Source organism: Ursus maritimus, unplaced genomic scaffold (genome assembly GCF_017311325.1).
Source record: "Ursus maritimus isolate PB19 unplaced genomic scaffold, ASM1731132v1 scaffold_3, whole genome shotgun sequence".
Classification (NCBI taxonomy): Eukaryota; Metazoa; Chordata; class Mammalia; order Carnivora; family Ursidae; genus Ursus; species Ursus maritimus.
Window position 1 is genome coordinate 94,224,466 of NW_024425563.1, and position 27,111 is coordinate 94,251,576.

The 27,111-nt window shown below is 51.8% G+C and overlaps 1 protein-coding gene across 1 annotated transcript in view; it reads right to left on the reverse strand.

The window, feature by feature from the left end:
* NPC1L1 (NPC1 like intracellular cholesterol transporter 1) overlaps positions 1 to 12,789 on the reverse strand; it is a 16,740-nt gene extending 3,951 nt beyond the window's left edge. The window contains 11 exon segments of the mRNA XM_040644467.1: positions 1 to 38; positions 5,354 to 5,443; positions 5,641 to 5,778; positions 6,166 to 6,293; positions 6,424 to 6,538; positions 6,985 to 7,167; positions 7,476 to 7,604; positions 7,778 to 7,950; positions 8,382 to 8,482; positions 10,331 to 11,856; positions 12,736 to 12,789. The exon segment at positions 1 to 38 is cut by the window's left edge and continues 1 nt beyond it. Coding sequence (XP_040500401.1) covers positions 1 to 38; positions 5,354 to 5,443; positions 5,641 to 5,778; positions 6,166 to 6,293; positions 6,424 to 6,538; positions 6,985 to 7,167; positions 7,476 to 7,604; positions 7,778 to 7,950; positions 8,382 to 8,482; positions 10,331 to 11,856; positions 12,736 to 12,789 — 2,675 coding nt within the window.
* Positions 12,790 to 27,111: the final 14,322 nt, after the last annotated feature.

A 27,111-nucleotide genomic window follows, 5' to 3' on the forward strand; every position in this document is an offset into this window, starting at 1 on the left:
CGGTTCAGGTCAGAGAAATAGTCCAGCAGGTATGAGTCCTGAACAGAAGACAGTCACGGAGGCTGGGGCCACACTCACCCTGAGGGGCTCACAGAGGTGCCCACACAGAGGTGCACACTCACGGAGGTACATACACACTCACGGAGGTACATACACACTCACGGAGGTACATACACACTCACAGAGCTACGTACACACTCACGGAGGTACATACACGCAGAGGTGCACACTCACGGAGGTACATACACACTCACGGAGGTACATACACACTTACAAAGGTACATACTCAGAGGTGCACACTCACGGAGACACACACAGAAGTGCACACTCACAAAGATACATACACACTCAGAGGTGCACACTCACAGAGAAGCACACTCACAGCGGTACACGCAGGAAGTACATCCTAACAGGTGTGTGCAAGAGGCGCCCGCACCGACATGCACGCTCCCAGAGACCCACGCTCACTGAGGTACACGCTGCCGGAGACACACTTGCAGTTGCATTGCAGAGGTACACGGTGGACACTGTACCCACAGAGGTACACGCTCAGAGGTACACACATCCTGGTGTGATCACAGGTACGCACACAGAGCACACCCATGTAGGTGTAAGCACAGAACCACACATGAACACACTCTGACACACACACACATTCGTGGAACGTTGCCCCTTCCCATTATCCCCGTTTTGCCACAGCGACAGTCTAACAAGCTGGTCTGTGACCGTGGCCCACACGCGTGTGCACACGTAAATGTGTGCGTGCACACCTGCGAGGCCGTGTATCAGGCAGCTGCCTGATCTGCTCCCTTCACCTGAGTGGTGTCAGAGAAGGTGGGGTAGAAGGTACCAGGCAGCCATCCCCGTACCCGCACACCCCTGCACCGGCGGCAGCTGTCTGATAGACATTGTTTGAAGCTCTGGGGTCTGCTGAGGGCTTGCAGCTCCCAGGGAAAGGCCCAGAAGCTGAATTGTGGTCAATGCCAGTCACCTTCAGCTCTCAGCATGGTAGCAGCGGCCCGGCCACGCGCAGGCACTTTGCACACAGGTTGTGGGGTCCAGCGTGGAACATGAGGACCCAGTCCCTAAGGATCACAGATTTGCGTTCTGATTGCGGACCGCTGCTCCCATCTCAGTGGTGCAGGGTCGGGCTGCCACCATCAGCTTGCCTCCTCATGCTGGCACAACTGCTGAGATGTTTAAGTGAGTAGTGACAGGTTTATTAATTTTCCTTTTCATGTTTTCCCTTTTCCCCCTTTTGGCAGCCGGCCATATAAGGAATGGGACATCCCAAAGTAATCACAAATATAAGAGAAGTCACCGCACGTTACCGGGGAAAGGCTTGGACTCAGAAAAGACCTGATAAAACTTTAATTTTATACCTCAGGCTAATCTCCAGGACAGAGACACCAGCAACAATCTCATTTTTTTTTTAAAGCAAACCCCCAGGGAAGGGGGAGAATCTGATCTTTAGAGTTACCATACAATAAGACTCAAATGTCCATTTCTCAATGACAACTATCACAGAGACACAAACAATCAGGAAAGTATGGCCCATACCTAGGGACCAACACCATTTAACAGACGATCTCCTCAAGAAAGACCAGTTGGTGGACACATCAGACAGACACTTAAAAACACCTGTCTTAGGGTTGCTCAAAGAGCACCCGGACAAAACCAAGAAAAGCAGGTGTGAACAAAATGGAACGATCAACCACCAGAAAACAGAACCCAGAAAGGAACTTTGGAGCTGGAAAGTATGAGGACTAACTACATGCAAAATTCTGGTCATAGATTACATGATCTTATGTACATGAAATTCTAAAATTCTACCCCAAACCCTTAAAACTAGTAAATAAATTCAGCAAGGTTGCAAGTTACAAGATCAGCACACAAAAATCAGTCACATTTCTATGCATGAGCACTGAAGGACCCAGATGGGGAACTGGGGCAAGCCTAGTCACAACAGCATAAAAAGAATAAAGTACTTAGGAAATAATGTCACCCAAGGGGTGAGCGACTGCATGCTGACAACCACACAGCATTGCTGAAAGAAATTAAAGAACACACAAATAGGTGGGAAGACACCTGTGTTCGTGGGCTGGAAAACTGACTACCGTACAGGCTACTGGAGGGTCTCCAAGTTCAGTGCAATCCTGTCCAGATCCCAATGACCTTTCTTGCAGAAATAGAAAAATCCATCTTAGAATTCACAAGGGACTCCGAATACCCAAACAATCTTTAAAAGAGGAATAAAGTTGGGGGACTCGGGGTGCCTGGGTGGCTCAGTGAGTTGGGAGTCCTACTCTTGATTTTGGCTCAGGTCCTGATCTCAGGGTCATGGGATCCAGACTTCCATTGGCCTCCACACTCAACAGGCACTCTGTTTGGGATTCTCTCTCTCTCTCCCTCTCTACCCTTCCCCACGCGTGCTCTCTCTCTCTCAAATAAATACATAAATGTTTTTTTAAAAAGTTGGAGAACTCACATTTCCTGATTTCAAAACTTACCACAAAAATACAGTCATCAAAGGATTCAGGTGCTAGCACAAAGACAGACACAGACGAACCAAATGGAAGAGCGAGCCCAGACATAAACCCTGGCATATGTGGCAACATGGCATTTGACAAAGGAGCCAAGGCCATTCAGTGGGGAAAGGGAGTCTCTTCAACAGGTGGTGCTGGGACAACAGGACATCCACACACAAAAGAATGAAGTTGGACCTTCAGAAATATACACAACTATAGCAGCAATGTCCACAATGGCCAAACTGTGGAAGGAGCCCAATGTCCATCGACAGATGAATGGATAAAGAAGACGTGGGGTATATCTATACAATGGAATAGTACTCAGCCATCAAAAAGAATGACATCTTACCACTTGCAATGACATGGATGGAACTAGAGGGTATTATGCTGACCGAAATAAGTCAATCAGAGAAAGACAAATACCATACAATCTCACTCCTGTGTGGATTGTAAGAAACAAGACAGGATCATAGGGGAAAGAAGGGAAAAAGAAAACAAGATGAAATCAGAGAGGGTAGCAAACCATAAGAGACTCTTAATTCTAGGAAACAAACTGAAGTTTGCTGGAGGGGAGGTGGGTGGGAGGATGGGGGGATGGTGATGGGCATGAAGGAGGGCATGTGATGTAATGAGCACTGGGTGTTGTACACAACTGATGAATCAGTTAACTCTATCTCTGAAACTAATAATACACTATATGTTAACCACATTGAGCTTAAATTTTAAAAATAAAAATATATACATATATGTTATATATATGTCTTTATAAATATAGATATATACTCTTTCTAATGCGGTCTCATTTACATAGTACCTTTTCTTCTGTGATTAGCTTTTACTAATATAAAACTTGCTTTGATTTCTGTGTGCCGCATACTAGTCAGATAATGAAGTGACTGTGTGCTCTATAAGAAAAACAATTATATAAGGAAGTGTTTGTGACACAGGTATGATAATTTTTTATATTAAAAAGTAATCACAATAAAAAAAAAACATACACAACTATGGGGTGCCTGGGTGGCTTGGTCAATTGAGCGTCTGACTCTTGACCTCAGCTCAGGTCTTGATCTCAGGGTTGTGAGTTCAAGCCCCACGCTGGGTTCCACACTGGATGTGGAGCCTACTTAAAAAAAAAAAAAAAGGAAAGAAAATAATATACATAACTATGTACAAAAATTAACTCAAAATGGATCCAACACTTAAGAGTTGAATTTGTAATCCCCTTAGAGGAAACATATGAAAAAAGCTTCAGGATACTGGATTTGGTGATTATTTCCTGAATGACACCAAAAGCCCAGTTAATAAACAGAAAAATAAGCAAATAGGTACTCTATGAAAATGAAAAACTTTTTTAAAGGTTTTATTTTTAAGTCATTGCTACACCCAATGTGGGGCCTGAACTCATGACCCTGAGATCAAGAGACACGCTCCTCCAACTGAGCCAGCCAGACGCCACAAAAATTAAAAGCTTTTGTTCATCAGAGGACACTACCAATAGAGTAGAAAGGCAACCAATAGAAATGAAGAAAACATCTGGAAATCGTGTATCTGATAAGGGATTACTACCCAGCATATCTAGAGAACTCCCAAAATTCAAAGAAACAAAACAACAACAACAACAAAAAAAAAGCAAGCTGTTTCAAAAATGGGCAAAAGACTTGAACAGACATTTCTGCAAAGAAGACACACAAATGGCCAAAGAGCCAATGAAAAGATGCTCAGCATCACAGCTCATCAGGGAAAGCAGATCAAAACCTCACTGAGATGCCCCTTCACATCCGTCAGGATGGCTGCCATCAAAACAGAAAAAGAAAAAAGCCAAAAACAAGTTTTGGCGTGGACGTGGAGACATCAGACCCCTGGTGCGCCATAGAGAGGAACGTAAAACAGAACATCTGCGTGGAAAACAGTATGGTGGTCCTCAAAAAATTGAAATTAGAATTATCATCTGATCCAGCAGTTCCACCTCTGGGAACACATCTGAAAGATTGGGAAGTAGGTTCTGGAAGAGATAGCTGTGCACCCACGTTCACGGCAGCGTCAGTCCCAGCTGCGCAAAAGTGGAAGGAAACCGTGTCCACAGCAGACAAATGACGGAGAAACAAAATGTGGTGTGTGCGTGTGTGTGTGTGTGTATGTGTGTATGAAAATCCTCGGCCTGGAAGAGGAAGGACACTCTGACACCTTCTCCGGCGTGGATGAACCCGGAGGACTCGATGCTGAGTGGAATGAGCCACATGCAGAAGGACACACTGTAGGGTTCCCGTACTGGGAGGGGCTGAGAGGTGTCCAAGCCACAAAGACAGAGAGGAGACGGTGGGCACCAGCATGGGGGGAGTTTGGTGGGGTCCACAGGCAGGTGGGGTCATCCTCACTGCTGTCCTCCTCAGATCCTACACGTACTCGGGCCCCTCCCACCTCCCTTCTACCCAGAGGCTCTCTGACCCCCCGCGCCACAGAGGTCTTGTCTTCCACAGAAGCCCCTGACCCTCCATGTCTGTCGGGGGCCGTGCCACAACTCGGGCTGCTGCGGAGCCTAGGCCTGAGGACGTGGCGTGCCCAGCATGGAGCAGGCACTCGGGAAGCTGCCGGTCACTCTGCCTGGAGGCTCACCTCACAGGCCAGTTGTCCGTGGCCTGCTTCTCTCCGCCACGGGGCCTGTGCATTCATACACTGATTCAGCCTCTCCCCCCAGGTCCGCACACTGAGCAGCCCTGCACCGCCCGCCGAGCCCCCGGCCCCTGCCCTTACCAGCGGTGTGCACCGACCCTCCCGAACCCCAGGGCAGCCAGGCCACCCACCAGAGGTCACCAGGCACGGCTCACCTTGGGCAGAGCCAGCTCCTGATCCAGTCCCACGCTGACGTGGCACATGAAATAGAGCCCCACTCCAAACAGGCCCATGAACAGCAGCAGCTAAGGAGGTAGGGAGGAATATTCTGGAGCTGGGCAGACTTGAAGCCCAGCCTCCCCTGTGCGTGAGCCCCGGGGTCCGGGCAAGCTCTCCACCTCTCCACGAGCAGGCAGGACCAGGGGCCAGGCTGAGCAGGCCCTGCCAGCCCCCGCTGCCCCAGGGGTGGGAGCCCCCCAGCTGCGCCTCCCGCCCCACTCACCACAACCGCGCGCGTGAGCCGGTGCAGCAGGAATGGGACGTAGAACTTGCGGAAGAATTGGAGCAGGAACCCCTCGCTTTGGTCAGGTGGGGGCAGCTTCGGGGCACCAACGCAGCAGCAGACATCCAACCGGGAGGCCTGGAGGGAGGCAGTCCATCACGGTGGCCCCGAAGCAGCCCCGGGCACTGCCTCCCTCCCGTGGAAGTGCCTCATGTGGGGACGTGCCAGGGTGCTGTGTTGTTTTTCTGTTTTGATTAAACACCTCTAAACTTTGCACTGTCGCAGAAACTCTAGCTCCCTGTCAACATCTCCCTTACATTTTTTTTTCTCGACCTTTTGTACTTTGCAGGTTTGATCGTATTCCCCTAAATCGACTTTTCTCTGGGGCCCTGGGAGCATCCCAGCATGCTGTCCCTGCACCCAGCCCCACTCTCTGATGATCCTGCGCTGTGACGACGTGAAGCCCCCCCCCCATCCCCGCAGAGATGGGGCCGGGCAGGTCCCCGGGTCCTGCACCACCCCTACCTCCTGCCTCCTGCTGTCCAGAGAAAGCAGGGCCACGAAGGCGGACACCTGGAGCAGGAAGTCGAGGACGACCGCAAAGCCGGAGGTCAGAGCAAAGGTTCTCACAGCTGGCATGGGGGTCAGGGCCCCTGGGGGTACAGGGGTGAGTCTCAGGGCATGGCGTCTGCTCAGAAGAGTGGAGGGAAGGGGGCTGCCCACACCCAGTGCCCGCCACCACCCCCCCCCCAGGCCTGGCGAAGAGGGGCTGCCCAGGCTCACCTAGAAAGAAGCAGATGGCCTCAGACAGGCTGCAGAGCAGCATGCTGGGGGCCACTCTGCCCAGCGCACGGCCGATGTGGGCCTCTCGCCGCTCTCCGGGCCTCCGAGGCAGCCTCTGCGTGGGGACATCAAGGACAGCATCCAGAGCCGGCCCTGGGCAGGGAGCTGGCCGGTGCCCACGCTTCCCATCAGGAGCAGATCCCGTGAACACTCTGCTCTCTGCCCCGTCCACCTCGAGGGGTCTGGCCCAGAGACATGCTTGGTGCATTCCGGAACATTCCAACATATCCCTGGGTCCCGCAATGTCCGCCGACAGGAGAGGCTAAATCAACTCTCACTGTCCGTCCGTGGCATGCCACGGACGAGGCCGAGACGCTCTGCAGAGGGCATGGTGGCCTGAGGGAGAGCGAGCACAGGGACACACGTGCCACAAAGATGACACGGAACCCTCCGTTCCCTACAGGAACCGCGGACGTGAATGCCCGCACACGAGCAGAGGCGGCCAGAAGCCCGGGGGTGCAGGGCCGCAGCTGCGAGAGGAGGAGAGCCCCGCGCTCTCACCTGGTACTCCAGAACAAAGATGAAGATGTTGTCGGCCCCCACGGCAAGCACCAGGAAAGGCACCACCTGCAGGATCACCAGGGAGGACGGCACGCCCAGGTAGGAGAAGAAGCCCATGGCCGCCGTGACTGCTCCCAGCACCACCGACACCCCGCCCAGGCCCAGCGTGACCTTGGAGTCCACCTGCAATGGGACCAGGCTCAGCCTCCGGGCTGCAGGGTGGCCAGCGTTGCCCCTGCCCCGAGCGAGAGAAGGGCAGCAGGGCCGGGGGGCCAGGCGTCCAGCCTGCAGGAGCCTGCACCTCTCCCACGGCACGCGTTGTGGGGCATTCTAAAGGTCAGCTCTGCGTCTGCTCCAGGGGGGCCTGTCCAAGAGCAGGACACCTCCAGGAAGCGTTACCCCTCGGGGAGCCCCTGCAGGGAAGCTTCCGGATGTCCTGACAAGCCACCCCGCTGTGCTCCCCACCCACCCACCCACCCCCGAATTCTCACCGGCACTCGGCGCCAGCTGGAGTAGCTGCCCAGGGCCAGGGCGATGTACAGGAAGATGACGATGTAGCTGACCCCGAAGATGGGCAGGTCCTGGGCCGTGGTGCGGTTGATCTCGTCCTCCAGGGAGCGCTGCGGATGCACACCCCGCCAGCCCTGCTCACCCACGGGCTTCCTGAGCCCCAGCGGGGCGGCGGGGTCCTGTCCTCCCAGACGGGCGGGCCCAGGGCCACTCAGGAGAGGGGAAGAACCCACCTGAGCCCCCCCCGGGTCCCCCCCGCAGACCCAGGGACCCCGAAACCTACCTCCGCCATGAATGCGACCTGGAACCTGCCAGCTGTCCTCTGCTGGAAGGCTTTCAACTCCTCCAAGAAGGCCTCCTCCCAGAGCTTAGCCTGGGCCAGCAGGGGGTCCCCGGGGGCGTAGTTGTTGAGGGAGAAGGTCATGATCAGGGCCTCTGCCTCAGAGTAGTCCTTCCCTGGGATGAGAAATGCTCAGCCACCCTCCTTCCTCACCCCTGCTCCCCTCCCCACTCCAGCCTCACCCCTGCTCCCCTTCCCCACTCCCAGCCCCATCCCTGCCTCCCCCCAACTCCAGCAGCACCCCCGCTCCCCTCCCCCACTCCAGCCTCACCCCTGCCTCCCCAACCTTCCATATCCAAGTCACTGTCTAGCCCCTCCACCCGAGTTCCCTCTCTCAGCCAAGGGCAGGGCCTGTGAACCCAGGCACAGACCAGAGGATCTGAGCAGGCTGGGAGAAGCTGAAGGAGGTGGCAGGTCTGCAGCCCCTGCCAGTACCCCCCAAGCCTGGCCACCCCCAGGCAGCGAGAGCCCATCACTACTTCTTCCTGCCGCTGCCCCTGCCCCATACTGCCCCCTCGCTGGCCACCCCCAGGGCCACCTGGCTTACCTTTGTAACCCCCCACGGCAAGGAAGGGGAAGACAGGGCCCCCATAGTCAGCCATGCAGCTCAGGGATAGGGCCGTGCCATCCTTGAAGGTGAGCGGGGCGCTGGGGGCAGAAGGAAGGACCTTTCTTGGCCCTGTGCCCATTGCTAGGCCTGGCGCCCAGCCCCAGGCTGCCAGCACCGGCACCTGACCCCATGGCCAGAACCATTTCTCCCAACAAGATTTCATGCAGCCCAACCCACAGTGGAACCTCTCCCCTCACACCCGCCCGAGGCTCCGGGCTCAGAGCCGCATCCCAGACAAGGTGGGTAAGCATCACATACACGGCCTCCTGCAGGGACACCAGGACTTCACCCCGGGAGTCAGCACAAGGCAGCTGCCTGGGCCTCACGCTGCTCAGCCTCCTCCCTCGCCAGCCTGGAACCCTCCAGGCCCTGAGTTCAGATCCTTCTTTCTGCAGGCAGGTGACCAGTCCGGGACCCTGGGCACCTCTCTACTGAGCCTCTCTGCAAGCACATCCTGGGCGCCTGGACAAAGTGCTCTTGGAGTGAGCACGTTGGTCACCAGCTGTCCTGGGCGTGCTGGTTGCCCTGTGACCTTGAGCAGCTCACTACACCCCTGGGCCTGTTTTCCTGTCTCTGGAACGGGGATCATCAGACCACCCAAGAGCCGTTGTGAGCATTCAAAATCAAAATAAAGCCAGCATGAGGACTGGACCTGCGGCCAGAGCTTCCTCCCTGACCCACCAGTTCTGAGGGCCAGCCAGGGCCAAGCACAGACTCTGGGAAGCGGCCCAAACCGTGGGCTTCCCCGAGGGGCAGGGCGCTGGGTCCCTCTCCTCGAATCCAGTGGTTCTCAGTGTGGCATCAGGGCCCAGGGTCTGCAAGGCCAAAACTATTTTTATAATAACACGGCAATGCTGTTTGTTTTTTCCCCTCATTTGCCCTCGGATATAAAGGGTACAGAGAGTCACCAACATGCCTTCAGACTCCATATTGCAATTAACACCTAGAAAAAAACCGCCTGTTGATTCTGGTGTAGTATCAAAGGTAACCCCAAGTGTGCGGAAAGGGGCTATCACAATACTCCTCCCTCTTCTGGCCACACGGGGGTGAGGCCAAGTATTCTCACTGGGCTCCGACCAACAGACCACACGCAGATGCCAGAATCCAGCTATTCTCTAGAAACCAGACACTATGCTCCCTCTGTGGACGTGTAATGGGCTCATTACTGGTATTTGTAAAGAACCAATACATATTTTTTCCTTTCTCAGTTTTGCTTTCTCGTGGGAGATGTCAGTAGATAGAACCTCTCTCTACCCGAGCCAGAGATCTCTGGGGACTTGGGTTTCTCCAGATGCTGAGGGCCTCTGCCCACCGCAGCCTCAGAGAGCCTCAGCCACTGCCTCTGCACCTGCCGCCCCCCAGGCCGTGGTGGCTTCGGAGCCTTCGCTCCAGCCCCGAGGCCCAGAGGCCTCATTAGCATCCTGGTTTGCACCACAGCGGAGTGGAGGCTGCTGGAGACCAAACCCCAAAAGCACCAGGCTGTGTGACTGCCTCCTGCACAGGGAGGCTGAGACGAGCCACAGCCCCTGCTCTGGCCTGAGGGCACCTCACGGGGGACCCCGCTGGCCTCAGGGGCCCGTACAGAAGCCCACGCATGTGTGGGGCCGTCACGTTGCTCTGTAACACACAGAGCAAGGACGTGCAAGGAAGCCACTGCTGTGTCCGAGTGGAATCAGAACTGGGGAGGCCAAGACGGCCCCGTGCTGATCTGTGACAGCGAGTGGGAACCCAGGGAAGCAGTGGGGCCGGGGGAGAGGCGTGGAGAGAAAGGTTGTGTTGCAGCCCCTGAGACCGAGACAAGACACGGAGCTCCTCAGGAGCCCAGGCACCGGGAGACCCTCACTGCGCACAGCAGCCCCGGCTGGAGCCGGCCGCGGGGGACTCACTTGGCACAGTAGAGGAAGTGGTCCCTCCAGTCCACCTGGGAGGTCTGCCCCATGAGCGTCTGGTTGGCCGTGAGCAGCAGGTGCGTGCGGTTGTTCTGGAAATACTGCAGGAGGCTGTTGACGCAGCAGTCGGAGAGACTGGCGTTGCGCGGGTTGAGAGGCGCGAAGCAGATGTCCTGCAGTGAGACATTGCGCTGCTCGGCGGCCGACCACACCTGCAGGTGCCGCAGCGTCTCCTGCAGCTCCAGCACCTCGAGGAGGAGGTCCGAGACCAGGATCCCGCTGAAGTTCTTGGGCCCGAGCAGCAGGGAGTCGTAGCGGTAGCTGGGCTGGCCAGGAGCCGTCAAGATCACCTGGTTGGTCCGGAAGAAGGGGCCGAAATGCTGGTCGTGGAACGCCTTCTCGCTGAGGGCTTGGCTGCTGGGGGCCGACCACAGCTCCACGGGGTCCGTGGTCAGCTCCACAAAGGCCAGGCCTCCCGACAAGGCCAGCACCACGGCAATGGACAGGAAGAGGATGGTCAGCGGCCACGAGGCCACCCACGTGCCCCAGCCCTGGAAGCACTGGCTAAGGACAGTGTGGGTGGAGAGGCTGAGTCTGTCAGAGAAGCTTGTGCCTGCCTTGGGCTCCGTCTTGTCCTGGCGGCGGGACGCGGCCACGCGGGTCCCCACCAGGAAGGCGGTGAGCAGGGCGAGCGCAGAGCAGAGGATGATGACGAGGGCCAGCCCACCTGCCATCCGGCCCAGGTAGAAGGTGGCGTCCAGGGCCTCAGGCCGGACGATGACGGGGCAGGACGCAGCGCAGTCCTGGCAGGAGCAGACTGATGTGTCATTCCCCTCGGACTCATTGCAGGGCCTGATCTCCCCGTTCAGAGGCTGTATCCCATTCCCGGGGTCCTGGCCGGGCTCCAACAGGTGGAAGGTGATGTCCAGGGGAGCCAGGCCGTTCCCTGTGTCCCCCTGGAAATTGAGCCAGCGCTGAGCATTGCAGAGGGCAGAGCCGTACACGCCACACATGGTGCCCATGGCCAGCGTGGCGGCCGCGGGGATGCGCACCCGGCTGCAGGAGTCGTAGGTCCGCTGGGCGAAGCTGCTCTGGTAGAAAGCCTCATAGGCCACCACAGCCTGGGGCTGGCCGCCCCCGCCCCCCGCCACGCGGGTCACGTTAATGAAGAGGCTCTGGTCGGGGCTGCACGTGTTGTGGCAGTGCAGGCTCACGAAGTTGTCGGAGCAGGCCGGGCAGCGGGTGAGGAGGGCCTTGGTGACCGCCAGGCTCGCCTCCAGGGACACCAGCTGCTTGGAGGAGCAGCAGGCATAGGTGGCGTCGGGGCCCGCGTAGAGGCGGGGGCAGATGCGCTGGAGGAGGACCAGGTGGTCGCCTGTCACGTGGACGGCGGGCGTGTTGGACAGGCAGGACACGTTCGACAGTGGCGCCAGGCCCCCGGACAGCTCCGGGTTCTTCCCACATTCATCATAGAAAGCACAGTAGCCAGGCTGGTGGATCGGCGTGTACGGCTGGCCCTGGGCCTACGGGGCAGGGCGACGTCACCACGGGCCCCAGCGCCAGGCGGCGGGCAGTGGGGGTAGAAGGACCCGGAGCAGGGACAGGCGTGGGGTGGAGGGCTGGGAGACCCAGGGAGAGAGGTGGGGTGCCTCCCGCAACGTCTGGGGGCGATGGGTGGGCAAGCACAGCCAGGCCGTCATCCTGAGTGGTGGGGTCACTGAGACAGAGGTGGCCGGACAGATCTGCATTTAGCGAGGTCACGGCAGAGGGTGAGGGAACAGGTGGGGAGAAAGGGGTGGGCTGGGAGACCCCTGGAGGCTGCTGCATGGTCCTGCTGGGAAACGGCCCCTGACAGGTTGGGTGCTGAGTCCAGGTGGCCCTGTGCCCTCGGGGCACTGGTGCTTCAAAGGTGGCTGCTGTCCGCTTGAGCTGCAGCCCACACCCAGAGGCCCAGAGCCCCTCTTGGAGATTCTGTGCAGTTTCCCCTGCCCTCCCCTGCTTGGGACCGAAAGCCTTCGCCCATCCTCCTGGATGTGTGAGTGACGGAGAAACTTGAGGCAAGAGTCCTGGAACTTCCCCCACCCCCAGATGCTAAATCCTCATCTGGTGATCCCCCCTGAGACCACCCCACAGCATCCCAGGACAGGACCTTCCCTCATTCCTCCGCTCCCCCCTCAGGCCAGGACGTCCATGGCGCACCAGATGGGAGGCACTCCGTCATCCCTGGTCTCCGGGACCCCCACCTGCTCCCCTCCTGGGGCTGCCTGGGATCCCTCATCCGTCCACAGACAGCGCCTCAGACTCTAGGCCCTCCCCGCTGCGGCCACGCAGCCCCCCACACAGGACCCCCGCCCGGGGGGAGGCAGGGGCAGAGTGGCCGTGGCCGCCAGCATCGGACTCACCAAGTGCAGGAGCAGGGCCCCCAGCAGCCAGCCCCTCAGGCCAGCCTCCGCCATCCCAGCGCAGGGCAGGGGTCTGAGGGCAGTGGGGCTAGGCCACGGGGACAGCCGGGGACAGCCCAGGCCTGGCTCTTGGGAACGCACAGTGCTTGTCTAGGCAGCTCAGGTACTGAAACTGGGGGTGCACACAGGCAGCTTCCCCATCAGGGACAGCCTGGCCTGACTCGTCTGGGACCAATGGCGCTGAGCCCTGCACCTCCCACGGCTCCCGGCTAGTTAATGATCCACCTTCTCCCGCCCTCCTGCCTTTGTCCCACTCTCTTGATGAGCCTCCCGGTGAGGGGCTGGGGTCTCCCCTTGGCCCACTTCCCAAAGTGAGAGCTGGCCCTCTGAACCCCCACCCACCCTCAGCCTGCCCGGCCTCAGACCCCCTCTCTGCCCAGCCCCCTGTGGAGACCAAGTCAGCTGCGGCTGGGACACACCCTTGCACTGTCAACCTTAGCAACAGTTGTTAATTAATATTAACAACCTGATAACAGAGGGGACTGTTAGGGGTGGAGTGACCAGAGACAAATCTCCTCCTCTGGGTGGAGGGGGCAGATCAGCTCCCCCGAGGCCTGACAGCGCTCAGAGATCCCAGATGCGAGAGCCACGGCCCTCCTCTGCCCGCCCAGCTCTTCTGCCCCGTCCCCCTCCCTCCTGTCCCTGCCCAGGCTGTCCCTGCCAACAATGCGGGCGCAGTGTCACTGGAAGCCCCACGCCAACAGCGCAGGTGCACGGTACGCACCTTCTACTCCCTCCCTCGGGCTCTCCCTATCACCGGATGGCCCAGACCTTGGCCCCCACGCCAAGGCTGAGCTGATAAGGGAGCCTGGAGCCTATGGGGAGCACCTTCTGTGTGACTGCCTGCCAGAGACAGCTACAGGAAGGAGCCTGCTATCTCTCAGATCCTGTGTGTCATGGACCCTGCTCTGACTCAGGGGAGCCACCCTGGACGTGCCAGGGAAGTCAGAAGCCATCGGGGGCTCAGGCCCACCCTGAGTCAGCTCTGAGTCAGCCGCGGGTGGGGAGAAGAGCCAAGGGCCTGGGGCTGTCTGGGCAGTGTCCACTGTCCAGTCCCCCTGGGCCCTGCCGCCGTACACCTGGCTGGCCGATGAGGAGACTCCAGCCCCCTCCTCAGGGTTTCCGTCCTGTCCCTGCTTCTGCATCATCCCCCAGAAGCAGAGCCTGCCACGGGGATTCCACTGCACCTAGTGTATCACAGGTGACCCCAGGTCGGGGGATGAGCCAGGAAACAAAAGGAAGCCTGCGTGGTCTGTGGGGTCTTAGCTGAGACGCGCCGAGACTGAGAGCAGTGCGTGGACCCTGAGCAGAAGATGCACGCGCTCCCCACCATCCGTGTACTTCCAGCCAGACTGTGTCCTGCAGAGCGACAGCTCCAGCTCCCGGAGCCGGAGGCCGGCTGGTGCCAGCATGTCATTACGATGCCTTAGTTTTTGGTTCATGTGTTTGTGCCCAGCTGTATTTCCTTGATCTTGCATTGATTCAGACCGAGATCCTGGAGATGAGATTAGTGTGCCAAAAGGCGCCAGCCAGGTTTATGCCCTACGTGCACGGCTCATGAGCTCTTCCCTTGGGCTAATCTGGAACACGGTGATTATCAGACTCTTGCTGAGTGGTGTCAGGTGAAGGGTTCAGATGCCCTGGGACTGAAATGCTTTCCGCTGACACCGGCAATACCCGAGCGCCCCGGTCAGCAGCCTCGCCTTCGCTGTGCGTTGCCTCTGTTGTCAGACGGAGAGGAGGCCTCAGTTTCCATTTTCCTCCGTGACAAGGGAGATGGGGTAGGCCCACTCTGGCCCAGACAGGAGTGAACGGGAGGGAGCCAGTCTCCCAGCTCAGGAGATGGCTGGGGAGAAGGCTGCTGGGGTCCAGTTTGGCGGCTGCCAGGCCATCTGCCCCAGGCAAGTCCTTCCCCCACCCAACGCGGCCTTTGGGGAGTCCGCAGTCTGCTTTGAGAGGCGGGGGTCAGGCTGTGGCGCTCAGCGGCCCGGGCACAACACCTGGCTGGGTGTGCGTGCGATGCTCTGACCAGCCCACGTACGCTGTGGGGACTCCCTGGGCGGCCAGCCTACAGGGTGAGATTTGGGGTCTGGTCACCTCGGAGCACCCTTCATCTTCCCTGTTGTCAGAACCCTGCTATTTGCTGAAGGCCCATGTCTGCAGTGCTGGTGAGAGATGCTTCTCCGCTCTCCCAGCCTCCGTGGCAGTGACTCGGTGATCTGGTTCTGGCCAATGTGGAGGCTTTAAAAAAAAAAAAATAACTGTCATTTTCTGGAGCAGTCTTCTTGTTTACAGGAGTTCCCATACACCCCGTCACATGTCCACAGCCCCTGTTACTAACCTCTTGCAGGAGTGGGGCACATTTGCTGCAATTGATAACCCAGTACTGACACATTACTAATAAGTAAAGTCCATGGTTTACGTTAGAGTTCACCCTTGGTGGTACATATTCTGTGGGATTTTACAAGCATGTAATGACACGTAACCACGATTATAATATCCTACAGAATAGTGTCTCTGCCTAAAAATCCCACGCTCCACCTTACCCATCCTTCCCTCTTCCTAAACCCCTGACCACCACAGCTCTCCATGCACACGTTATTTGGTGAGGCAAAATACACACAACGCAAAGCTTACTGCCTTCACCGTCTTCAAGTGCACGTTTCAGCACATTCAGCCCAATCACACTGCTGTGCAGACATCACCACTGTCCATCTTGTAAACAGGAAGCTCTGCGCCTGCCAAACCCCACCTCCCTGGCCCCCCGAAACCACCGTTCTCCTTTCTGTCTGCATGATTCTGAGCACTCCAAGTGCCTCCCGTAAGTGCGATCAGACCGTCCTTGCCTTCCTTGGGACCAGCTTATTGCCCCGGACAGAAGGTCCTCTTGCTTCGTCCCTGCTGGAGCAGGGATCAGAAGTTCCTTTCCTCAGGCTGAATGATACTCCGTGGCTGCCGATGGACGCCTGGGTGCTTCCGCTGTTTGGCTACTGTGAATAATGTCATGAACGTGGGTGTGCAGCTCGTCTTCCAGACCCTGTTGCAAATCTTAGGGGTATGGATCTAGCTGTGGGATTGCTGGGTCAATTGTCAATTCTATGTTTACCCTTTTGAGGAGCCAGCATACTGTGTAGCACAGTGGCTGTGCCCTTTCACACCCCTGCCAGCAGTGCGCTTTCACACGCAGTTTGCTACTGTTTCAATGGCAGCCATCCTGAGAGGTACGCAGTGCTGCCTCACTGAAGTTCTCATCGGCAGTTCCCTGATGATGAGCGATGTCGAGCATCTTTCACGTGGCCATTCAGACATGTTCCCGGGAGAAATGGCTATTCAAGATCCGTGTCCATTCTGTAATCAAACTGGGTGTTTTGTTCGAGTGTTTCTTGTTGTCGCGCTTAGGCGTTGTTTATAAAGTCTGAATATTAATCCTTTATCAGGTATGGGGTTTGCAAATATTTTCTCCCATTCTGTAGGTTGCCTTTTTATGCTGTTGACAATGACCTCGGATGCACAAAAATTTAAAACTTGCATGATGTCAAATTTGCCAATTTGCTAACCGTGCCTTTAATGTCACAGCCAATGACTCACCAACAAATCCCACGTCACAGAGCTTTTGTCCTGGTTTCTTCTATGAGTTTATAGTTTTAACTCTTTTTTTTTTTTAAGTCAGCTGCATGCCCAATGTGGGGCTTGAACTCACGATCCTAAGATTGAGAGTTGCATGCTCCACTGACTGAGCCGGCCAGGCGCCCCTACAATCTATGATCCAGTTTAAGTTAATTTTGGTATATGGTGTTAGTAAGGGTCCAACTTCATTATTTCACAAAATGAATATCCACTTTTCCAAACATTTCATGAAAAGACTGTCCTCTTTCCATTGAACGGTTTTGGCAGGCTTGTCAAAAGTCTTTTCACCATATGTGCAAGGATTTGCTTAGGGGCTGTTTATTCTGTACCATCCCATTGGTCCATATGACTGGCTTATGCCAGCACCACTGTCTTCATTACTGTATTTTTTTTTTAGAGAGGGAGATATCGGGGGATGGGGCAGAGGGAGAGAGAGAATCTTCAGCAGATTCCACACCTAGCATGGTGCCCGATGTGGGGCTCAATCTCAAGACCCCGAGATCATGACCTGAGCCAAAATCAAGAGTCAGATGCTTGGGGCGCCTGGGTGGCACAGCGATTAAGCGTCTGCCTTCGGCTCAGGGCGTGATCCCTGCGTTATGGGATCGAGCCCCACATCAGGCTCCTCTGCTATGAGCCTGCTTCTTCCTCTCCACTCCCCTGCTGTGTTCCCTCTCTCGCTGGCTGTCTCTATCTCTGTGGAATAAAAAAAAAAAGAGTCAGATGCTTAACCGATGAACCCCTGATGACTATACTTTTGTGGTAAGTTTTAAAGTCAGGAAATGTGATGTCTTCCAACTTTGTTCATTTTTCAAGATTTTTTTTAACTATTTGAGGTCCCTTGAGATTCCAATATGAATTTTAGGATAGATTTTTCCATTTTTGCAAAAAATAACATTGGGATTTTGATAGGGATTGCATTAAATCAGTAGCTCTCTTTGAATAATAACAATATCAACTATTCCTTTTTTTTAAAGATTTTATTTATTTGACAGAGAGAGAGAGACAGCCAGCAAGAGAGGGAACACAAGCAGGGGGAGTGGGAGAGGAAGAAGCAGGCTTCCATCAGAGGAGCCTGATGCGGGGCTCGATCCCAGGACCCCGGGATCACGCCCTGAGCTGAAGGCAGACGCTTAACGACTGAGCCACCCAGGTGCCCCCAATATCAACTATTCCAACCCATCTATGAACACGGGGCTCTGTTCCAGTTATATCTCCTTTAATTTCTTTCAGCAATGTTTTCTCGTTTTCAGTGTACAGATCTTACACTTCCTCTGTGAAGTTAATTCATAAGTATTTTATTCATTTGATGCTATTGCAAATGGAATTTTTTTCTTCAATTTCTTTATCAGTTTGTTCATTGTTCTTGTATAAAAATGCAATTGATTTTTGGGTGTTGACTTTGCAACTTTGCTAAATAAATTTGTTTCTTTGTTCTAACAGGTATTTTTGTGAAGTCTTTAGGGTTTTTTACATATAGGACAATATCATCTGCAAACAGAGATCATTTTACTTCTTCCTTTCCAATTTGGATGCCTTTTTTTTCTTCTTCTCCCCTAACTGTTCTGGCTGTACTACGCTTGATGGGAGCGGTGATGTGCGCATCCCTATCTCATTCTTGATCTTAGAGGAAAATCTCTCAGTCTCACACCACTGAGTATGACGTCTGCTGCGGGTTGTTCGTAGATGACTTTTATTATGTTGAGATATTCCTTCTACTCATAGTCTTTTGAGTATTTTCATCATGAAAGCATGTTGGATTTTATCAAATGCTTTTTCTCCATCAATTGAGATGATGTAAATAGGAAACTTGTTGGGCTTTTCCCCTACATTTTGTTGATGTAGCGTATTACACTGACTGATCTTTGCATGTTGAACCATCCTTGCGTTTGTTGAATAAATCCTACTTAGTCATGGTGTTTAATCCTGTTAATATGTGCTGAACTCTGTTCGCTAGTATTTTGTTGAGGATTTTTCCATCAGTATTCACAAGGGATATTCGTCTGTAGTTCCTTTTCCAGTAGTGTCTGTCTGGCTTTGGCATTAGGGGAATGTCGGCCTTTTAAAATGAGTTAAAAGTGTTTCCGCCTCCTCAATTTTTAAAAAAGATTTTATTTATTCATTTGACAGAGAAAGCCAAAGAGAGAGCATGCAGAAGGAGGGGGAGCAGCAGGCAGAGGGAGAGGGAGAAGCAGACTTCCCGCTGAGCAGGGAGCCCAACACGGGGCTCGATCCCAGGACCCTGGATCATGACCTGAGCTGAAGGCAGACATTTAACCCACTGAGTCACCCAGACACCCCCCCTTCAATTTTTAGGACAAGTTTGAGGAGTATTGGTATTAATTGCTCTTTAAATGTCTGATAGAATTCGCTCATGAAGCCATCAGGACCAGGGCTTTCCTTTGTTGGGAGATTTTTTTATTAATGTTTCAATCTCCTTGCTAGTGTAGGTCTATTCAGATTGTCTATTCTCTCCTGATTCAGTCTCGATAGGTTTTGTGTTTCAAGGAATTTCTCCATTTTATCTGGGTCGTTCGATTTGTTGTCACACAATGGTTCATTGTGCTCTCTTACAACACTTCATATCTGTAGAACTGGCAGTAATGTCCCCACTTTCATTTTTTATTTTAGTCATTGGAGGCTTCTCTCTCTCTTTTTTTTCTTAGTCAAACTAGCTAAAGGTTTGTCAATTTTGTTGATCTTTTCAAAGAACCAGCTTTAGGGTTCATTCATTTTCTAGACTATTTTCCTACTCTCTTATTTCATTGATCTCTGCTCTAATACTTATTGTTAGAGATCTCAATAAAGATAAGTACAGGGGTAATTATAAAGGCTTTTTATTTTATTGTAACGATGGTTTGTACCTTCACTTTCTGTTTTCTACATGATTTGATAAACTGATAAACTTAAATTAAAAAACAATTATTAGTTAACAATTAACAATTGTTAACAATTAAAAGTCAGAATATCTTGTTTCTTTCACTTCCACAGAGTTTGTCGGGTTTGTTATTGTTTTTATTGGGGTTCGTTTGTTTGCTTGATTATTGTAGGCTGTCTCTGTGCCAAGGATCAGCCTGAGGCATGAATGTAATGCCTGCTTAGATCTTTTCTGAGACTTTCCCTGGGCATGGGCACAGTCACTTTGTAATTTCCCTGTATATGCCCTTGGTTTTGAATGTCCTAATTCTTAACATCTAGTTCCTGAAAGGGGAAAAAGCAGAAAATGAAGTGGAGGAATAAAGGTGCCCTGGTCCCTCTAGATCCCCTGGAAGTCACTTCAGCTGGCCCGGAGAGGTTTGCAACAATGGGGGAGGGGTGACAACAGCAGCAGCCGGCAGCCTGGCCGTGTGTCTGCACCCCCATGATCAGAAGCAGCAATAGCCATCAGAGCAGAGATCCCTGATATTTGGAGGGCAGGGTTCTTTTTGCCCACTGTGGCTCCCACAAGCTGTGTGCAAGCCACTCCAGGATCGTGTGCATAATTCCTGCTGGGGTCTAGGAGTGCAAGATGGATAGATGCTACTGTGCTGAGAGCTGAAATCGACCAAATTACCTGCAAATTTCCCCTGGAAGTTGCAAGCCTTCAACCAAGTCCAGATTTATGGAACAGTTAGATCGGAAAGACACTTCTGGCGCAGTTGTCCAGCTTGGGAGACATCCCTGCTGCTTCCACCTGCACTACCTTCCCAGAGTCCTCTTTTCCTAATGTGAAGACTTTTGTTTTCCTCACTAAAGGGTATGTGTGCAGCTGGCATGGTACTCTAGCCTTCCTCCCTTTTCACGGCCGGACACATAGATGGGATGTCTGAAGCTACAGCAACTGTCTTATCGTCCTAAGGCATCAAACATGAAGAAAATGGCAAGATGCACAAGATTGCAGAGGGAGTGATGTCCGCAAAGTGGTGGACTAGGAAGCTCCAAGCTCTTGTTTCCCCACAGAAACATTGAAACAAAACAAAACAAAACAAGCAGAGTTGGGGCGCCTGGGTGGCTCAGTCAGTTAAGCGCCCAACTCTTGATTTCAGCTCTGCGTTGTGAGATCGAGCCCGTGTTCAGCATGGAGCCCTTTTAAGATTCTCTCTCCCCCTCTCCCTCTGCCCCTCCTTCCCTAAAACAACAATAAGCAGAACTATCAGAACCAACCTCACAGGAGCTCTGGAAAACAATCAAAGGTCTAAAGCAAAAAGCAAAGGCTCAACCTAGAAAAATCCATCTTCAAAACAGTGGGGGGGCGCCTGGGTGGCACAACGGTTGACCGTCTGCCTTCAGCTCAGGGCGTGATCCCGGCGTTATGGGATCGAGCCCCACATCAGGCTCCTCCGCTATGAGCCTGCTTCTTCCTCTCCCACTCCCCCTGCTTGTGTTCTCTCTCTCGCTGGCTGTCTCTATCTCTGTCGAATAAATAAATAAAATCTTTAAAAAACAAAACAGTGGGAAAGTTTTGTAGTGTTTTTACTCACCCTTGCCCCACTCCCACCCTGGCATGGAGGAGGTCTTGGTTTTGATGGCAGCACAACTGTCTAACTCCCTCCTTCAAATCAGAGGGAGCAGAGCCAGCCTTGTTTGCACATTATTGTGTCTATATATGTTCTCCCCTGTCTCAGGAATCTAAATCATTGATGCAAAGCCCTCATCTCTCTTTCACCTGATGCAGGACTCACATGGGCAAAGCAGCAGCCGCTGTTCATAAAAGACACCTGAGGCAAGGGATTATGGGTGGAGACATACAGTAGATTATCTAAGGCCCAGAGGATAAGCTTGGACAGTTAGGACATTCAAAAGTAGCTGTGTATATAGGGGTATTTAGAAAATCCCATGCACGCACAGCAAAAGACAAATATTCAGAGAAGACCTGCAGGGACCTGAAACTTTCACCCTGACTGATCCTGAGGCTCAGAGCAAGCCTCACTAAATGTTAAAGGAGGGCTCCAGCACCGAGCCTATCTGAAAAGAATGGGAAAGAAGGGGTTTTTCGGTTTGTTTTCCTCTGTGTGTGTGTGTGTGTGTGCACGTGTGCACGCATGTTTTATTTGCTCAGTTCCTGGTATTCAAGGAAACCTCTGCCAAATATTAAGGAGCAGAGACCACAGTGAGCACACACAAGGAATAGTCTTTGCAAACACAATTTGGAAGAGTATCAAAATTAACAGACTACTACAACCTTCAACAATAAAAACAAACAAGCACAAAGCCAATGCTGGAGAAGAATCATCTTATTTCCAGAACTACCACATTATAACAGTCAAATGTCCAGCTCTCAACAACAACAAAAAAATGACTGCATACAAAGAAATAAAGACAACAGGTCCATTCAAAGGAACAAAAATAACTTGGTACAAACCATTCCCAAGGAAGCCCATAGACAAAGACTTAAAACAACCATCTACAATATGCTCAATGAAGCAAAGGGAAAAGGTGCAAAGACTGAAGGAAGCCAAGAAAACCACGTATGAATGAAATGATGTTATCAAGATAGAAAACCTAAAGAGAAACCAAAAAGAAATTCTAGAGCTGAGAAATACATACCTGGAATGAAACCTTCACTACAGGGTTCAATAGCAGGTATGAGCAGGCAGAGCAAAGAACCCATGAGCTCAAAGACAGAACAACTGAAACAATCAAGTCGTGTGGAGCAGAAATTGGAAAAAAAAAAAAAAGCATGAAAAAAGGGAACACAGTCTAAGGGCCTTCAGAACACCATCAAGTAAAGTAACATTTGCATCATGAGAGTAGAGGAAGGAGAAGGGGGGCAGAAAGGTTATTCAAAGGAAAAAAACTCCCAAAATGTGATGAAAGATGTGAATGTATAAATCCAAGACACTCAATGGATTTCAAGTAGGATAAATACAGAGACCTACATCATGAAAACACAATATACCAAAACTTATGAGAAACCAGTGCTGAGAAGAAATTTTATAGCTATAAATACATACCTTAAACAAAAAGAAGACCTCAAAAGAAAAAAAAAAATCTCAAATCAATAGCTTAGTTGTATACCTTACAGAACTCGCAAAACAAGAACAAGATGACCCAAAACTGGCAGAAGGAAGGGAATAATGAAGATTAGAGTGGAAACAAACAAGATAGAGAACAGAAAACAGTAGAGAAAAATCAATGAAACTGAGTTAGGTCTTCAAAAAGAACAACAAAATTGATATAACTTTAGGTAGACTAAGAAAAAAAGAAAGAGAAGACTTAAATAATTAAATAAAAAACGAGACAAAAACTTACAACGAATTTTAGAGAAATAAAATGGGTAATATGAGCATACTACAAAGAGCAGATTAGATGAGCTCCATGAAATAGGTAAATTCATAGAAACACATAGCCTGCCAGATTGAATCATGAAGAAATAGAAAATCTGAACAAATTTACAACTAGTTAAGAGATTGAATCAGTAACCAGAGCCTTTCCAACAAATAAAAGCCCAGGACCAGATGGCTTTACTGTCGAATTCTAACAAATATTTAAAGAAGAATTATCACCAATTCTAGTTAAACTCTTCCAACAAACCAAAGAGGAGGGAACACTTTCTAACTCATTCTACGAGGCCAGCAATACCTTGATAATAAAGCCAAACAAGGACACCACGAGAAAAGAACATTAGGCCAATATCCCTTATAAACACAGATGCGAAAGTTATCAACAAAACACTAGCAAACCAAATGGAACAGCACATTAAGAGGACTGTTACATCATGACCAAGTGGAATTTATCCCATGAATGAACAGGTGGTTCAACATAAGAAAATCAATCGGTATATTACACTAATAGGGAAGGGAAAGAGGGAAAGCCACAGTTATTTCAATTGAAGCATACAAGGTATTTGACAGAATCAAAGACCCTTTCATCATCAAAAACACTAGGAAATAGGGGGCACCTGGGTGACTCAGTTGGCTAAGCATCTGACTCTTGATTTCGGCTCAGGTCATGATCTCAGGGTCATGAGATCAAGCCCCACGTCGGGCTCTGTGCTCAAAGGGGAAGACTCCTTCATGAAATTCTTTCCTCCTCCCTCTCCCTCTCCTCCTCCCCCTACTCTCTCTCTCTCTAAAATAAATAAATAAATAAAATCTTTTTAAAAAATGACACACACTAGAAAGAGAAGGGAACTGCCTTAACATGATAAAGGACATCTATGAAAATCCCACACCAAACATCATAGTCGGTGGTGAGAGGCTGGGAGTTTCCCTCTAAGATCAGGAACAAGACAAGGAGGACTTTCAGCACTGCTAGCTGACATTGTACTGAATATTCCAGCCAGATCAGGGAGATAAGAAGAAACAGAAGGCAACCAAACTGGAGAATATGAAGTAAAACTATCTCTATTCACAGATGATATGATCCTGTATAGAAAATCTTGAAGAATCTACAAGACAGTTACCAGAGCTAGTAAAGAAATTCAGTGAGGTTATACTGAAAAAATCAGTTACACAAAAATCAGTTCCATCTTTATACATTAATAGTAAACAATCTGAAAAGAAAATTAAGAAAAGAATTCTATTTGCAATAGCATCAAAGAGAATAAAATACTTAGGAATAAATTCAAGGAAGTAAATGACTTATACACCGAAAACTACAAAACATTGTTGAAAGAAGTTAAAGGAGAATGACGGAAAGACATCTCATGTTCCTGGAATGGAAGACCTATTGTTAAAATGTCCAGACTACCCAAAGTGACCTACAGATTCAATGCCGTTCCTATCAGAATCCCAAGGATGCTTTTCCAGAAATGCATGTGGAAACTCGAGGGGCCCCAAATATTCAAAACAAGATGAACATACAAGAACAAATTTGGAAAACTCATACTTCCTGTTTCAACAATCACTACAAAGTTACAGTTCTCAAAACGAGTGTGGTACTGGAAAGACAGACGTATAGACCAGGGACGGGCTTTTCAACCCGAGGTGCTGGGAAAACTGGAGTTCATATACAGAAGAATGAGGTTGGACTGTTACCTCTTACCACAGACAAAAACAAACTCAAAATGGATCAAGATCTGGGGTGCCTGGGTGGCTCAGTCATTAAGCGTCTGCCTTCGGCTGAGGTCATGATCCCAGGGTCCTGGGATCGAGCCCTGCGTCGGGCTCCCTGCTCAGCAGGGAGCCTGCTTCTCCCTCTCCCACTCCCCCGCTTGTGTTCCCTCTCTTGCTGTGTCTCTCTCTCTGTCAAATAAATAAATAAATAAATAAATAAATAAATCTTCCCCCAAAAAGGATCACGATCTAAATGAAAGAAGTAGAACTATAAAACTCTGAGAAGAACACTTAGGGGACAGTCTTCATGATGTTGAATTTAGCAATGGTTTCTACGCTAGGATATCAAAAGCACAGGCAAACGAAAAAATAAATTAGAATTTATCACAGTTGAAGTGCTTTGGGCATCGGAAGACACCATGAAGAAAATGGAAAGGTAACCCACAAAATGGGAGAAAACATTTGCAAAACACGTATCTGATAAGGGATACATATCCAGAATATATAAAGAGGACCTAAAATTCAACAGCCAAACAACCCACTCAATTTAAAAACAGGCAAAAGACTCGAACAGACTTCTTGCCAGAGAAGATACACAAAAGGCCGGTGAGCACATGAAACGATGTTCAACATCATTAGTCACGGGGATAATGCAAACCCAACCACAGGGTGATACCGCCCCACACCCATCAGGCTGGCTGTTACCAAAACAATGGAAAATACCAAGCGTTGTCAAGGACATGGAAAAACGGGAGCCCTCACGCACTGCTGGTGGGAAGGCAGTGTGACAGGTCCTCTAAAAAGGTTAAACATAGAATGTTCATGGCAGCATTATTCACAATAGCCAAAAGCTGGAAACAAGCCAGGTGCCTGTCAACAGATGAGGGGATAAAATGAGCCGTACACATACCACGGACCACTATCCAGCCACAGAACAGAATGGAGTTCGACACCTGCTACAACAGGTGGATGCGAGGCTGAGTGGAAAGAGCCACACACAGAAGGACACACCGCGTGACTCAACGTGCACGAGGTCCCAAAGCGGTCAAATCCACAGAGAGAGCAGAGTGGGGGGCGCCAGGGGGACAGGACGGGGAGCTGGTGTTTCATGGGAACAGAGCTTCAGTTTGGGGAGATAAGAACGCCCAGGACATGGACGGTGGTGGCAACCACACAGCAATGTGAGTGTCCTTAATGCTACCAAACCACACGCTTAAAATGATTAAGATGATACATTTTATATGTATTTTACACATTCAAAAAAAGAAAAAGAAAGATGGCAAGGGAGGAAAATGGAAGAACATGGGTCTCTAATGGCATAGTGATGGTCTGCAGCCTTCCTGACACCTGAGAAAGAAGCCACCCCTCGTGTCAGCCCGCCATCTGGTTTCTTTCACTGCAGCTGTGCGCACTCCAAAGTCACCTGCTGGGAGACCGCTGCCCCCTCCCACCCGGCTTCCAGTGCACCTGCTACCATTGCCTTGCAGGCCCTCAACCTCCTCGGCCAGGTGACTCTGCGTGGGGCTTGCTCTGGGGGTCTGAGGATTTCAGCAGCATCCCTGGCTTCTGCCCAGTATACATTGGTGGCACCGCCCGCCAGAGACCTAAATTGTCTCCACTCCTTGCCAGATGCCCTGGGCGCATATCGCCCCCAGTTGAAAACCACTGTCCCTTTTTTGAGATTTTATTTGCCAGAGAGAGAGAAAGAGAGAGAGCACGTGTACACAAACAGTGGGAGCAGCTGGCAGAGGCAGAAGTGGGCTCCCTGCTCGACCCCAGGACCCCGGGATCATGACCTGAGCTGGAAGAAGACACTTAACCAACTGAGCCACCCAGGCTTCCCAAGAACCACAGGCCTATGGAAACATGTGCTAAGCCCACTAATCTGCTCTCCATGCGCCCTGTTGGTCCCCTCCCAGCTCTGCTGCGACCCCACCAAGGCCCCCTCCAGGTCTTCCCAAATCCTGCCTGTCCTTCACTGCTCACACCAAATCCTCCATTGGTGGGGGGATGGCAAGGACCTCAACCACCACCCCAGACCCCAGATGGCTCTCCCTGCTCCAGCCATCACGGCACTTGGCCTGTTGCCTTGTGTGTGTGTGTTTTGCTCCCGGAGACAAAGCTCCTGGTTCCAGGGGGCAGGGATCCTTAACGCATATAAGGGTCCAATCTACACATTTCAGTAAACACAGATTGACCTTGGAGCTCAGCAGCAGTCAGGCTGTCTGGCCCTCTGTTCCTGCTTCCTTGTGGGGTAGCCACCAGCATCTTGAGAAGCTGCCTGTCCAGGCCCCTGCTAAGGTGGGGAAGGGCCTGCCCACCCGTGGAGAGGATGACCCAGGCCTGAGGCCAGCAGAGGCCAGCTGTTTGCTTTATAGAACCCCTCCATGGACAAGACCCTAGATCCCTCCCAAGAGCTCCCTGGAAGGGGCAGGTGGGCAGCCCAGGCAACCTGTCCCTCATAACTGCCTCCCTAAGTACTTCTAGCCCACCTCCGGAACCCACAAAAGACCCTAGATCTCAACATGCCAAGATGTGGGCAGGCTTAAGAACACAGAAGCCAGGCCACCAAGCCGGGGCTGTTGGGATTGGAGCCCAGGAGTCCAGGCCGAGTGGGGACAAGGCCTGGAAGGCTGAGCCCGGATGCTTATTCTCTACTTGACAAGCTCCTCACGTTCTTACCAGCCCCATGAACTGGATGCGTGTCTTCACA